The sequence below is a fragment of the Furipterus horrens genome, unplaced genomic scaffold, assembly GCF_987537825.1.
Source record: "Furipterus horrens unplaced genomic scaffold, mFurHor1.1.pri manual_scaffold_5, whole genome shotgun sequence".
Lineage (NCBI taxonomy): Eukaryota > Metazoa > Chordata > Mammalia > Chiroptera > Furipteridae > Furipterus > Furipterus horrens.
In genome coordinates, this window is record NW_028327175.1 from 166,770,463 (window position 1) to 166,784,431 (window position 13,969).

A 13,969-nucleotide genomic window follows, 5' to 3' on the forward strand; every position below is an offset into this window, starting at 1 on the left:
AAGTAAATACTGAACTATATAATATGCAATCATATATTAACAATAAGAAAAACATGGTGTGGGTTATGCTGTGGGAAAGGTAAGGTCATGGCCTTCACTGGTTTTTATCCACCCAAGCACCAGCTACAGCCCAGCCCTCTGCCCTGGGCAGGGCTCCGGCAGGGTGTAGAGGAGAAACCTGGGAGACTTTGGTTTCCTGCATCTTCCCCCAAACCTCAGCCAGTAAAGGCAATACCTTTCCATTCCTGAAATGCCTTATTTAAAGAGATTATTCCTTCCACTTTATATGCCATACCTCATGGGAATGTTCATTTTATCTCTGGCAGCTCGCTGGTACAATAATTGTTTCACGATGTAATAACCCATGTATTAAATCAGACACAGGAACCTCCTTGAAATATTATTACACCGAATTCCCTTTCCTAACAGGCAGACCAGTTTTGAATCTGATCCAAGGGGCTTGGTAACCAAAAACAAAACGTATGATGTTATTAAAGGTGTTTTCTCCTACAAAAGAAGAAAGGTTAGTTGCTGTTTTTATTATTATTAGCTCAGAGCTCAAAAGGTCATTGGTTTATGTTTTCAGTTTTAATAGCATTTCCCTTACTATACTATATAATATACTTATTTATTAGGTTCCTATTTTCCTGTTCTTCCCCCATTAATATGTCAAAGGGTAGGACGCTGTCTATTTTATTCACTGTTGTTTCTTAATCATTTGGAAAAGTGCCAGGCACACAGGAGGTGCTTAATAAATATTGTCAATTAATGAACAAATTGAAGCACATCTTAGAGCATTTTTTGAAGAGCAGCCACAACTGATGGAAAATGTATCTCATTTTCTTCCTTTTCCTTTTTCTTCCCCTTTTTCTATTTGCTCTGACAGATTTTCACTAGACCAGAACACACCTCCAAAAATCAGAATTAAACCATCCCCAAGAAGGCAAGGATTTTTAAAACATCCAAGTTGTCCTGACACTAAGAGGTTCGAGGGCACATTTCAGCCACAAAGAGAAGATGCAGCTCCACACCCTGACCCGGGGTGTGACGCTGCCTGCAAGAGGGTGTCCCCAGCCAGGTCATGAAGGGTCTCAATCATGTAGGACCACAACGGACCAGGGGATGATGAACCCTCACACAAAACTCAGATTCAAGAAGTATGAGGACTGGAAGACAATTTAGTCCAAACCTCCCATTTTTGAGATGGAAAAACTGAGGGTCCAGAAAAGGAAAGTGGCTGTTCAAGTGCACAGTTATTAGAGCACAGCCGGGAAGAAAAGGCATGTTCCTTTTTGCCTCTGACTGTCTTCCTTTCCTTCCTCCTTCCATTCTCCCTCTTTCTCACTTTTCTTCCCTCCCTATGTTCTTCGGTCTCTCATCCTTCACTCTTTATTTCTTTTTTTAAGGGTGTGCGTGTCTGTATTCTTCACAATGGGATGGTTTAGAAAAAGCCCTGGTTAGCAGCCCATGCGTAATTTTCACTCAGCAATGTTAGTGATTTTATTTCACTAACTCTCCAGTTTTCCCCAACAGTCGTTAATAATACAAGTGTCTTAGAGACTTTCTGAGCTTAAGAAAACAAAAACAAAAAATCTTAAATATCAGCTAGGCCAACCTAAGAAACAACAGGCAAGTGACGAGTAGTGAGTCCCTGAGTCACAAAGCCAGTGAGCAGCTAAGTTGAGGCATCCTGGACCCTTGGCCACAGAGCACACTTAGGTCAAACTGAAGACGCTTCTCAAATTTGTGTGCAGCTCAAATGGTCTCATCATGCTGGCTCAAAAGCCCAATCTAAGCAAGTACTTCTCAAATCAAGGAGGAAGACTCTTCCATCAAGCAAATGAACACAATTCTAACGCGGAAACTGGAGAAAAAATAGGATCCTTATAGGACATACACACACATGTGTGTATGTGATTATTACATATACTGTATATAAAAGATGCTTTTTAAATATGTGATACCATGCATATAAAAAATTCACAGTGCTAGCAAGAACATTATAACACATTGCTTGACACAACATTTTTGAAATGTTATCCATCAACATCTGTACAAACTAAAATATACATATTCTTTGATCCAGCAAGTCCTCTTCCAGGAACCTGGACCAATCTATAGAAGTAGAATTGTACAAATATGTGGATGAGTATGTTTATTAGAACATTGTTTATAGTAGAAAAAGAAAACTATCATTAGGGTCATGGCTGAATAAACTGTGATGCAACAACTTATGGAATTTTGTGCTGAAGGTATGTCTGTCATTCATTAGTTAGTAAGAAAACCAAACTGCAGTACAGTGTGGTTGATACAATTATTTTATACAAAGACCATCATCTCTGAAACACTATTATATGTGAGAATTCGTGCTTTTCGTGATGAAATAAGTATGAAGGAAAGTTGTGGAAGTCGGTTAACACTGAGCATCCCTGAGAGCAGGCAGTGATGCATGCAGGAAGAAGAGGTGATTAGTATATTCTTTATATATACATCTTTGAATGCTTATACTGACTATTATAAATACATTGTTTTAAAAAAATCAAGTTAAGACAAAAATTCTGAAAATAAAGACAGATGGAACCCACAAAGATTCCTCCAAGTCCTGTTTCAGCCTCCCTTCTTTCCCAGTAGACCCTGTGCAGCAGAAACATTCTGAGAAAATTATTAAGTACAGAAAAAGAACCTCAGAACTGTTTCTCTATGTCCTGCAGTAGTCATCCTCTGAGCTAGTTGCTTTACCCACTCAATTGCCCCAGTCCCGGCACAGTAAGTGACATGTTGAGCAGAGATAGGAAGTGAGATGTAAACCCAGCACCAGCCAAACTCCTCTAACACAGGAAGGGAGCTCAATCTTCTTCAAGGTGAGGGGTGACTCGAGATGCTTTACCTTTTCCTGTCCCACAAAAGAACTCATAACTATAAATATCCATGCAGGACCCACTGTTCAAAAAACTAAGAAGCATCTGCTTTCACAGGCAGCCTTCTGGGGCAACTAAACCAGCTCCCTGGAAAGCTAGATTTGTCATCACATCATGGGCTCATTTGTCCAGTACTGACTCCAAGTTGAATGAAAAATGACAGACCCATGAATGTCAAGGTCCTGGCTGTGACAGTGCTGGCCACTAGGCTTCCACAATGAGAAAACTGCATTACCAGAAGCACTGATCTGTGCAAATTCTTGTGGTCTAGTACTCCAAACAGAACTGTTGACATCAACTGCTAAAATTCCAAGAGTTGTTCACATTAATACACAACACTCTGAAACAGCCAGCCCTGGATTCTATATTTCAGCCATGGCTCAGGAACCAGCAAGAAGAAAAGAAGAGAGATTGACTTACCAAGCCAACTTCTGTTTAAGTACACAGACACAAACACTGGGGGGACCGTGAAGAAATCTACGACAGAGTTCACTTCCAGCCAGAACCACAGCTTATCGTTGGCTGCAATAAACTGGGGAAAAGAAAAAAAAAAATAAAAGGGAAAAAAATGAGAAGCATGGTGCCAGCATTCAAAATATACTCTTGCCAAAGGTTATGTTTTGTTTTTTTGTGGGGGTCTGGAATGAAATGTTATATTCTTTTCATATCTACACCAATTACATGATATTTTTGTCTTAGAATCCAGATAGCCTTTTCTAAAGAATGACTATATGATATGTTAGCCTTGGAGAAAGCTCAGGAAGCATATTTTTCTGTGGTTTTCAACTGCATCAGAAGGAAGGTTGAATGATCTCACCTTCATTAGACTCTTTAAAATAAATATAACTGCAAATAAACCATATATGGATGCACTCATTCACACACACAGACATGTGCACACACATGTATCTCCGTAATCCACCTCTGTACAGCTCCTGTCATAAACAGGGTGTAGTAGAACCCCCCCCAATTCCAAATTCTGCTGCCCTACTCCCTGATCCCACTGTTCTCTCAGGATTCAGCTAAGTGAGCAGGGATAAGCATAAATTTAAAAGCAGAAAGTTTTTTGGGGGGGTGGGGGGGTCTATTTAAAGAAACAATGCCTTCCTATTTGAATAGAGGGAAGAGAAAGTTGGTCAGTGGAGGTATAATAGTTATTTATAGCCCAATTTCTCCCACTGTGAACACAATTAACATGTACTTCAGAAAACATTGGGCTGAGGACAGGGCTCTCTCACAGACAGAAAATCAGAATGCAGGTTGTTGTCTCCCTTGGGAACACGGGGCTTTGTCTGCCTGTGAGAGCAGACGCTGGTAGAGGATGGCCCCTTGGAACCAGACTAGCACCCCCATCGTCACACTGAGCAGTGTTGCTCCAACTCACCCGCAAGCCAAAGTAGAGGAGGAAGAACACGTTGAAAGCCATGTCGATCTGTAATGTGAAATCTTTGTAGAAATTCTGGCAGGATTCTATTGGGCTATTAGACAGGAAGAAGAAAAAGCAAAGGGTAAATGAAAAGCATCACCAAGTGTCCCACATGCTGCGCAGGGGCGGTGCTCGGGGGAGAGGACACAATGAATGTTCATAAAATAAAACATTTGGTCTTTCTACCCCTGTGATAATCAAGCAAGCATTGCCAAGGGGTCTTTCCATTCATCCATTCAGTCTTTTGTTGTTTTATTTGTTTCTGTAATTTTAAATATGTATATTATTTTTATCATCATTCAACAGTTGAGCTAAAAATCTAAAGAAGATCATGCACACGCCTTGGAGGAAGGACAAGCAAGAGACACTACCAAATCCCTTAATTTCACATTAACCCTTAAAGAACTGACTTCTTTCTTTTAGCAGACATATCCCAAAGCTAAAAACAGTTCCTCACACCCTCCAGCACATTGGAAGTGGAGCCCATTTTCAGTTAAATACAGTGGCATGTTTTGAACCTTTTTAAAGCCATCAGTTGATTAACAATAAAGGACATGGGAGCATCTCAGGAAAGCTGTGAAGGAGAGTATCGTGGTGGATGTTCTGGCTAGACTACATATGGACTTCATGTGCAGCCTTCTGATCCAGGGAAAGAAGCATTGCCCAACTGGTAAAATTCAAGGCCATTAAACCAAAATGTTGAAGCAGTACTCTAAGGGTTAATTTTATTTTTATTCTTTGGCATGCAGATTAATAGGTTCTCTGTGTGTCAAGCAGCCAATGCAAACCCCCCCGGAACACTCTACTTTGTTCAAGAGTAGGCAGTTCCAAAGGGTACTACTATACAAACTGGTACATGGCTTCCATGTGCTTTCCCGCATCAAACTGATCAGAGGATCAGTATGTGAAAAGTCCCAAGTTTGGGGCTGGGTGGGAAGCAGGAAAGCCTCATACACATCACAAAGCCGTCAAGGAAAATTCATAGTATACTGTTACCAGTAAACCAATGGTAACACTCAGACCAGGAACATAAAGAAGAGGGGAATATGGGGAAAAGTAAAATACTTTCCCCAGATGGAAAGCCTCGCAGGCCTCCAGGCCAGGAGAGGGCTAGCTTGAGAAGCACAGGGCGCAGGATTTCAGATTTTGAAGTATTGCCACTTCGGACATTGCTGTATGCAATACCAGTTAGTATAGTTGTACTTCTATAAGGACAATGCTTAGTTGTTCAACAGGCAGGAATCTGTGCAGTACAGGAGTGCAGGGCCCACCTAGAGCCATGGTGGTCAGTCTGTGGGACTCTCTGATCATATAACATGCGTGGATTTATCCATTCTTCATCACTATTACAACAAACATGCCCTTTGTCACCTCCCAAATCACAAGTAGGAGGAAAAACCTCCATAAAAGCATTAATTAATCTACATTTGCATTTACAAACTCAGCAGACCGAACAAAAAACGAACACTGAAAAACAGTTTTTTTTATAAAGGAAATGGCAACTGCTAGGATTTCACTAAGGTAGGGAAGTTGGAAGAAAGACAGCTTGAATTTGCTTAGTCCAATGCTGAACGGAGACACAAGAAAAAGCTAAACATCACAGCCTACCACTGCTCTTTGCCAGCTCTCCTACACAGGTATTAATTTAAGTGAAAAAAAGAAAATCCAGACCTAGAATTAATAAGTGACACTTCTGTAATTCCCAAGCCATGATAGCACTTTGTTGTTTCAAGAACAAGACCACAAGGTTCACAGGTGCCAGAGTTCTTAGCTGCTCTAGCTACAGTGAGAAAAAGTACATGAACTATGTTGACCAGAAACCCACGAAAGATGCCAAAAGATTCAGATAGACCATGCATCTCTGTGCTATGTAAGCCACTGGTATGATGTGCTACTGAAAATTAAAGGTGTGTGTGTGTGTGTGTGTGTCTGCATGTAAAAGAGTAAGGACTGGGAGCTCTGATGGCACACATCTTCATGTGTGCCACCGGTGACTTAGCTGTGCATTATAAATGTGCAGTCATCAAGATTGGTGTATATTCTGACAAGTGAACAGAATGAAAATCTTGGTTCCCAAGTCTACTATGGAAAACCCACTATTTCTTCACCAGGCCAAATGATAACCTTACTATTGCCCTCACTGATGAAGTTACTGATGACATATTTAGGAATACTGTGCGTTTCCTAGCTCCAATTAATTCCATGGCCTCTGTGGTTAATGTGGTAGTTACCTTGAAATACATCTTGCAGCGAAAGTATTTGTTATGCTGTGGAAGAGGACTGAATGGTGTGGGGAAGAGAAGTTAGCTCAATGCCGTTGAGGACATTTGGGTTCAACATAAATGGAAGCAAATATTCAAAAAGTTATAAGGAATAAGGCTATAGCAACTTCTTTCCTTTGTGCCTTGCCTTCCTTGTCATCTCTGCTGCTCCCTCCTATATTGCCCATTCCCAAAGGCAACAATGGGAAAGCTAGATGCTAAAGGGCACAGTGCTGAAAAATATACCTCAGCAGTGCCCCTGATTTACAGAGAACAATGCTGAAACCATAATGTACCATTTTTAAAAATCAAATTTAAACCCTGGCTGCTGTGGCTCAGTGGATTGAGTGACGGCCTGCGAACCAAGTGTCGCTGGTTCGATTCCCAGTCAGGGCACATGACTAGGTTGCACGTCAGGTCCCCAATTGGGGGCGTGTGAGAGGCAACCACACAGTGATGTTTCTCTCCCTCTCTTTCCCCTTTCCCCTCTCTCTAAAAATAAATAAATAAATAAATAGTTTAAAAAATCTTAAAAAAGAAAATCAGATTTAGAGTGGACTTCATCATTGTTCCATATCATTCCTTGAGTCCTAGACTTTGAGCTGAAATAACAGAGGGAGAAAATTATGCTGCTGGTGCTGGCAGCTTTTCCTCTGGCTGAAGCTCACAATAACATGAATAACTGCTGAGATGAAGGAGGGGGAGAGGAAATTTGGGTACCAAGGAGGGCCAGCCCCTGCGGCCCAGGTAGACCAGGGTAATCAGAGAGTCTGTTTTTCACCCCTGTTAGCTCTTTCAGTTGCCATGAGAGCCCAAGGAGAAATTCCCTGCCTGATTTTCTCAAGTGGCAACAGACTATCAGGATCCCCTTCAAGATAAATCCTCCAAGTGCCTTTAGTCCACAGGCTCACACAATCAGAGCACACTGAATGGAAATTCTAAAGCCCCACCCTTTCATTCCCCAAATGGAAACGAGCCATGGAGAAGTTCATTGAACTTATAAAAAGAAAATACATAATTCAACAAACAAAAAGGTTGTCCATATCATCCAGGATTTATTTTCTTCCCACAGAGGCTTTATCTTAATGATTAATGTTCACTGTAGGAGGGGAGAATGGAACAGAAACTCCTCTTCCTTCCTGTGTAAAGTAGGAGAGTTTCTTGTCTAGATACAGAGAAATGTCAAGAGCAAGAAAAAAAAATCACTTCTTTTTTTTTTTACTTTAAAGGAAAGTGGCTCTGAATTACACACTTAAGTTTAAATTGCCATCCTGATGAGACATGCCCACATCAGAATAGGCTTTTTATGGTCATATGTTGCCAATAAAAAAAGTGGAGTTTTAAGAACTGAAATAAAGTCACTAGTTCTAGTCCTGGTCTTAGAACACCGACTTCCCCTATACTGTTCTTGGTTAATTAATGACAGTAATTAGAGGACACAAAATAAAGTAAGCTGATAAACTTATTCATTCCTAGGTTCCCAGAGTCCATGGATCAAGACTAATACTAAAACCTTAGGCAAATTTAGTGTTTTGACCAGGACCCCATGATTGAGCACCTTCAAAAGAACTTCAATGGGATCTTCTTCTTATGGGATAAATATTCAGTATTAGAGGTTGAAATACAAACTCCTACTTCCTCTTAACCATCAAGTAAGCATATTTCAGTATTTAACTCTCTCTACAGAGGAAAATAAGACTCAAGCAAAGTGGGGAATATATCTCTTTTTTCATAAATTTAACAATACAGTATCCAATGAAGACCCATGAATAGGAAAATCTAACAGTCCTTCCTGAAGACTGACTGAAAAATGTGTCTTTCTAAAGCACAAGGCAAAGGGCTAAAGAGAAAAATCTCACTTCTAGCAGTTATTCCTCTGCATGTGTGCATCATCTCCAAGAGGGACGTAATTGCCCTCTCTTCTAAGCCTCTAAACTTCCCTGGAGTTTTCTAAAGGCTATTTTCCCTCCTTGAGTCTGGCTGTCCAACCCTGTGAAGATATTTCTCCAGCACAGTGGTTCTCAAACGTTAGCATTTACCTAGAGGGCTTGTTGAAACCTTGATGGGCCCCACCTCCCAGAGTTTCTGATTTAGTAGGTCTGGGATAGGGTCCTGAGAATTTGCATTTCTAACAATTTCCCAGATGATGTTGCTCATCTGGGGACCACACTTGGAGAACCACTGCTCCAGAACTTTCATGCAGCTACACACTAATCACTGGTGTTGCTGTTGAGATCTCCATTCAGACCTGAACAGAGACAATTGGTGTCTGAGACTGCCCCCAGGTAACCAGCTGTATACCACTTAACTAATTGCTGAGATCAAGAGGTTGAACAGATGTGAACACGGGGGAAAATTAAGACAATATGGGGTAGTAATTACAATATCACTATGCAGGCTTCACCAATGACATTCCAATTAACAATTGGAGCATGCCCAAGCAGCACATTTTTAGTTTAATATTTAAAGGAAAAATGATGAAGTATAGATAGAGAGGTTACAAAGACCATAATTTATAGGAAAAAGACATGTTCAGTGGGTTAGGCACAACAACAGCAAACATCCCAGACAATTGAAGAAATAACCACATGAGAGGGAAGAGACTAGCTGAGGAACAAAACAGCACTTTCTGAAATAATTTCCAATATTTAAATTCTCCTCACTCTGTGGCTCATCTGTTTTTAAATTGGATGGATCCTTTTCAATTCCCACCAGGATAATGGACCCAGAGTTCAGGCCTACAGAATCACAGAAATGAATCAATACAAAAAGCTCAGTGATTTCAGATTCTTCTCCTAGTCTCACCTCTGCAATGCTGCCAGATTAATTTAATTAAAATATGTCATTCACTCACCATCATGGCTTCCTCCAGCCTCACACAACTACTGTAAGCTTCATTGTGAAGAGCTTCCAAAGCCCAGCCTCTCTCTACAACTCCCAGTTTATTTATTTATCTTTTTGTTTAATGTTTTATTCCCAGTTTATATTATGCTCTGCTCCAGTCAAGCCCTTTACTACCATGAGCTGTTACCTTCATTATTTCATGAATGTGACTGCATTTTCCTAATTCTAAAGCTATGCTTTTGCTCTGGCCATTTCAAATGCTCCTCCCCCTTAGGCAGCCTTCCAGGCCAACTGAAGGCATGGCTTGGCACATTACTCAAGATCATACTGACCTCTCCCATCTCTGAATTCCTATAGCATTAAGAGCAAGGAATTCTAAACAGTCTTATAATGTTGATTATTATTCAACTCAATATAATAATACCTGGCAACTGAATACAGTTTACATATACTATTGCATTTGGTCCTCATAACTTGGCAAAATAAGGTAGATATTGTGTTATAATCTATATTCCGCAACCAGAGAGAAGTGAGACTCAGAATCCTACCCAAAATCTGTAGCTAAGTGGTGGAGTTGGGACAGAGATCCAATATCCTTTCTGCCATACCTCCTTACTTCTGCAGAAGAAATGCAACATCCTTGGAAAAGAAAAAGAACATAAGACATAGTATCTGCTGTCCACAGAGCTTAGCATTGAGCTTATGCAAAAACAATGGGGATGGACTGACTTAAGGAGGAGGTTAAAATGTCCTAGAAAAAGTCATGCATTTGTTGAATGGTTTGGGAAATTTCACAAGAAGGTGACCTATCCAACTTACACCTAACCCTGATGTCACGTGGAACATTACTACTCCTCAGAAGTCCATGCTGGGACCCTGAGTAGTAGTGGCACTGTGGAGCCTGACCCCATCAGCTTAGATCAAGTTCCTCTGCTTGAAGAGAAATAACACCTAGTTATCCATCTGCTTAAAGATGGATGATTCTCAAGATGCCCCAAATATCTCTCACTCTCTCTTATTCTAGAAGAACAAGAATGCATATGGTAATGAATGATACTATTTAGATACTTAGAACACTTCTAATTATGGACTAGATAATCCATAAGCTTTGTATCCCATTCCATTCAGTCAAAATGTTAAAAATGATGACATCATATAGTCATGGATACTATGGAACCTATCTGCAACAAAGATGGAGGAAATCTCAGTGATTTGAGGTTTTAGTAATTTTGAGGCCTAACAATACCTGGACTTATTAGATAAGTAAAGTGTCTCAGTTTTGCTGCCTACAAAATAGAAATGAAAAGCACCTAACTAATCAGAATACTATGAGATCAGGAAATTTTTAAAGGGTAGCAAGTCTTTGCAATGTACAGTTGATCCTTGAACAAGAGTTTGAATTGCATGGGTCTACTTATATGTGGATCTTTTTTAATAAATACATACAGTACCGTAAGTGTATTCTTTCTTCCTTAAGATTTTCTTAACAATATTTTCTTTTCTTCAGCTTACTCTTTATTCCAAGTATACAATATATTATACATATAACATACAATATGTGTGTTAACTGGCTGTTTGTGTTATCAGTAAGGCTTCCAGTCAACAGCAGGCTATTAGTTGTTAAGGTTTTGGGGAGTCAAAAGTTATATGTGGATTTTGGAGTGTGTGGGAGTCAGTGCGCCAAACCTCTGCATTGTTCAAGAGTCAATTATACTCCAAATTAGAAATCAATTTTTTTATTCATATAATTTTAAGTCTCAGAGAAATCTCATAAGCTAATAACAATAGCGAATTCAGTGTGAATGGCATGATACTAATTAATCATTGAGAAAGCAATAGTCCCTTCATAAAACATTGTCTTCTAAACTAGACAGTACCCCAGGAATACCCAGGTCTTGAATGGATCAAAGTTGAAAGCTTTCTGCCTTTTGGCTTCTTTCAGTGCCCCCATTTAAATTACTTTGTCAGAGCTTTGTACTTAAAAGCTTATCTTTTAATGTTTGTGCTTTTGGTGTTTACACTGGATGGGGCCAGTATTCAGTATGTTGTGTAACTTTTATTAATTTTACTAAACAGAAGCAAACCTTTTATGTTGATCAGCATTGTGACTATACCCCAGAACTTCTTGGAGTAGTTATTGTCTAAGATGTTATCACTAATGGTTAAGTTTGTATTTAATCATTAATGAATACTAATAATAATTACATCAAAATAAGCACTTTGTTTTATCTTAAAATACCTTTCTTAAACCTTTCAATGATTCTACTGTGAATAGAAAATAATTTCTGTTACTTGCAGTATTGATCTATCATGTTCTCAAGCCAGATGGTTAAGTGGCTTTGCTGGGAAGTTTTCAGCTATGGGTTTGTATCAATAGGTCTATTAATCCTTCTGACATTACCAGGATTCTAATTATGCCTCTGCTGAATTGATGACATGTGACCCAATAGCCACAACATATGTTTCACTAGGGTCATGTTGAAATTAATTGGAAAAAATAGGTAGGTGGTATATAAACCCTCACTACTCTTTGAAATCCTATATATTTACTCTGTCTTCTTGAGCTTTGAGTGATATGGAGACTCCTGGAACAATAGAGCAATAGACTTCAGAGCAGTTGTATAGCTCAGGGTGTCTACCTGAATAATTTGTCCTAATAATTAAATATTCTTCTAAAAGGACGAGGAAAATTGTATAGATAGCTGATGGTGAGAACAAAATATATCAGTTCCTGACACATTGGATTTCTCAATGAAACACAGATAATTTGTTTTCATGTAGCTCAGATGATGAAATCTATCACTTTCTCACAGAGCTCTGCTAAACTTTGTCACAAGACTCCTCATTTTCATTCCATTTCTTTTCCTCCATTAATGCACCCAAATAAGTAAATCACTGTAAGTTGACCTCAAGAGTAATTAGCAGTTAGGTATTTTTGGAGTTCCATGGAAGAGTTAAAATCCAAACTCTTCGTTATAAATAATTTGGCCTCTCCGAGCCTTGGGTTTCTCATCTGTAAATTGGAGATAAAGATACAAACCTCAAAGGCTGTTGTGAGGATGAAATTGAATTACGAGTAAAAACCAAACACTGAACAAGTGATAATTATTTTATAAACTAAGTTAATAATGATGGTGACAATAACTGTTTGTGGAAAAAATGCCAAAAAAAGACTATCTACAAATGAACAAAACCTGATAGAAGAATCAATAGTTTCATACTTTCTTTTTCCATTTGTATTTGCTTTATTGCCTCCTTATCAGGTGCTGCAATGTAATTTAAATGTCCAATAGGACATGCAGTAAGCTAACATCTGGTGTGATTCTAAGTATTAGAGCATTAACTTTGGGTAATATTAAAGAAGAAGCACCACGAAAATTACATTTCCATGAAGGCAGCCACATAGTCTCATAAATATTAAATAATTAACTAAAATTTCCTGACAGAAAAAGCCATGGGTCACTTTAATGAGTCACCACAGGAGGTTGTGTATTCTCCTTTTCCCTGGTCTTGAGCAAAAAAGAGTTCCACTTGCCTGGTTGGCTTAGTGTAGACCTGGAGGAGAGGCTGGGGGAGGACTCACTCATATGTCTTCTAATTATCTCTTTTAATTCCATATCTATAAGATCATGTATTTCTTCTCTCTTGGGCTCTTGGAATGATGTCCAAGACAATCTTCCCACTGATGCTTGTTTTCTCCAGCTTGTCTATAAACTACAATTATTTCAATCACAGTTGTTACCAGAGTAGAATTAGTGTTCACGTTTGCCAGCATCTTTCATGTAATAAATCAGAGTTAAGCTACTCCATAAAAAAGAGTATTGCCAAGTGAGTGCTGCTTTAGTTTGCAGACTAAACTGTCCGAAGAGTCATGACTGACTGACTTTTACTCTCTCATTTCCCTACTTCCACTGACTCTATCCGTCTCTGCTCTAGTAAATGCTTGTGTTACTAAAGATGTGATAGAGTAGATGCTTCAAGTAGTTACTTAATGCATACACACTCAAGCACAAAGACTACAAAACAGACTAACAGTTCTTCAAGGGCAGGGTTAAATCGCCACATACAGGCACGAGGTGTTACATGTGGTTGGGTGCACACACACACATGCGCACGTGCACAATCCACAGCCCTCTTGCTCAAACATATGCTCTCTATTAAACCCCAACCTCACTCTGGAAGCACCCACAAAATAGAACCTGGGCAAGGTGATTAGAAATGGGGGGTGGGAGGTATGGGAAAAGAGAAGCCCCAGATCTGAAGGAAAAGCAAGGAAGCCAGACGCAATGCCCAGCATGGGGAGCAGGACCTCTGACCCCTGGAGCCATCATCTTCTCATGCCCACAAAAACTAAGCCCTGAGGAAAGAGTAGAGGACTCACCCTGGTGCGCCTTCCACCTCCAGTGCCTTTCTTCTGGATAGTAAATGTTGTCATGCATGTGTTAAGAAGCTCATGAACAATAATCTCTAACCAGTAATAACCCACAGCCAGCTCCTAGACACTGGGGAGCAAATGCCAG

The 13,969-nt window shown here is 39.6% G+C and overlaps 1 protein-coding gene across 14 annotated transcripts in view; it reads right to left on the reverse strand.

The window, feature by feature from the left end:
• The window catches only part of KCNMA1 (potassium calcium-activated channel subfamily M alpha 1), a 725,195-nt gene that overhangs the window by 301,383 nt on the left and 409,843 nt on the right, over positions 1-13,969 (reverse strand). For all 14 annotated transcript variants that reach the window (XM_090278265.1, XM_090278262.1, XM_090278261.1 and 11 more), the window contains exons 4-5: positions 4,303-4,396; positions 3,339-3,450 (exon numbers count right to left, since the gene is read on the reverse strand). In XM_090278265.1, coding sequence (XP_090134391.1) covers positions 3,339-3,450; positions 4,303-4,396 — 206 coding nt within the window. The remainder of the gene's footprint in view (positions 1-3,338; positions 3,451-4,302; positions 4,397-13,969) is intronic.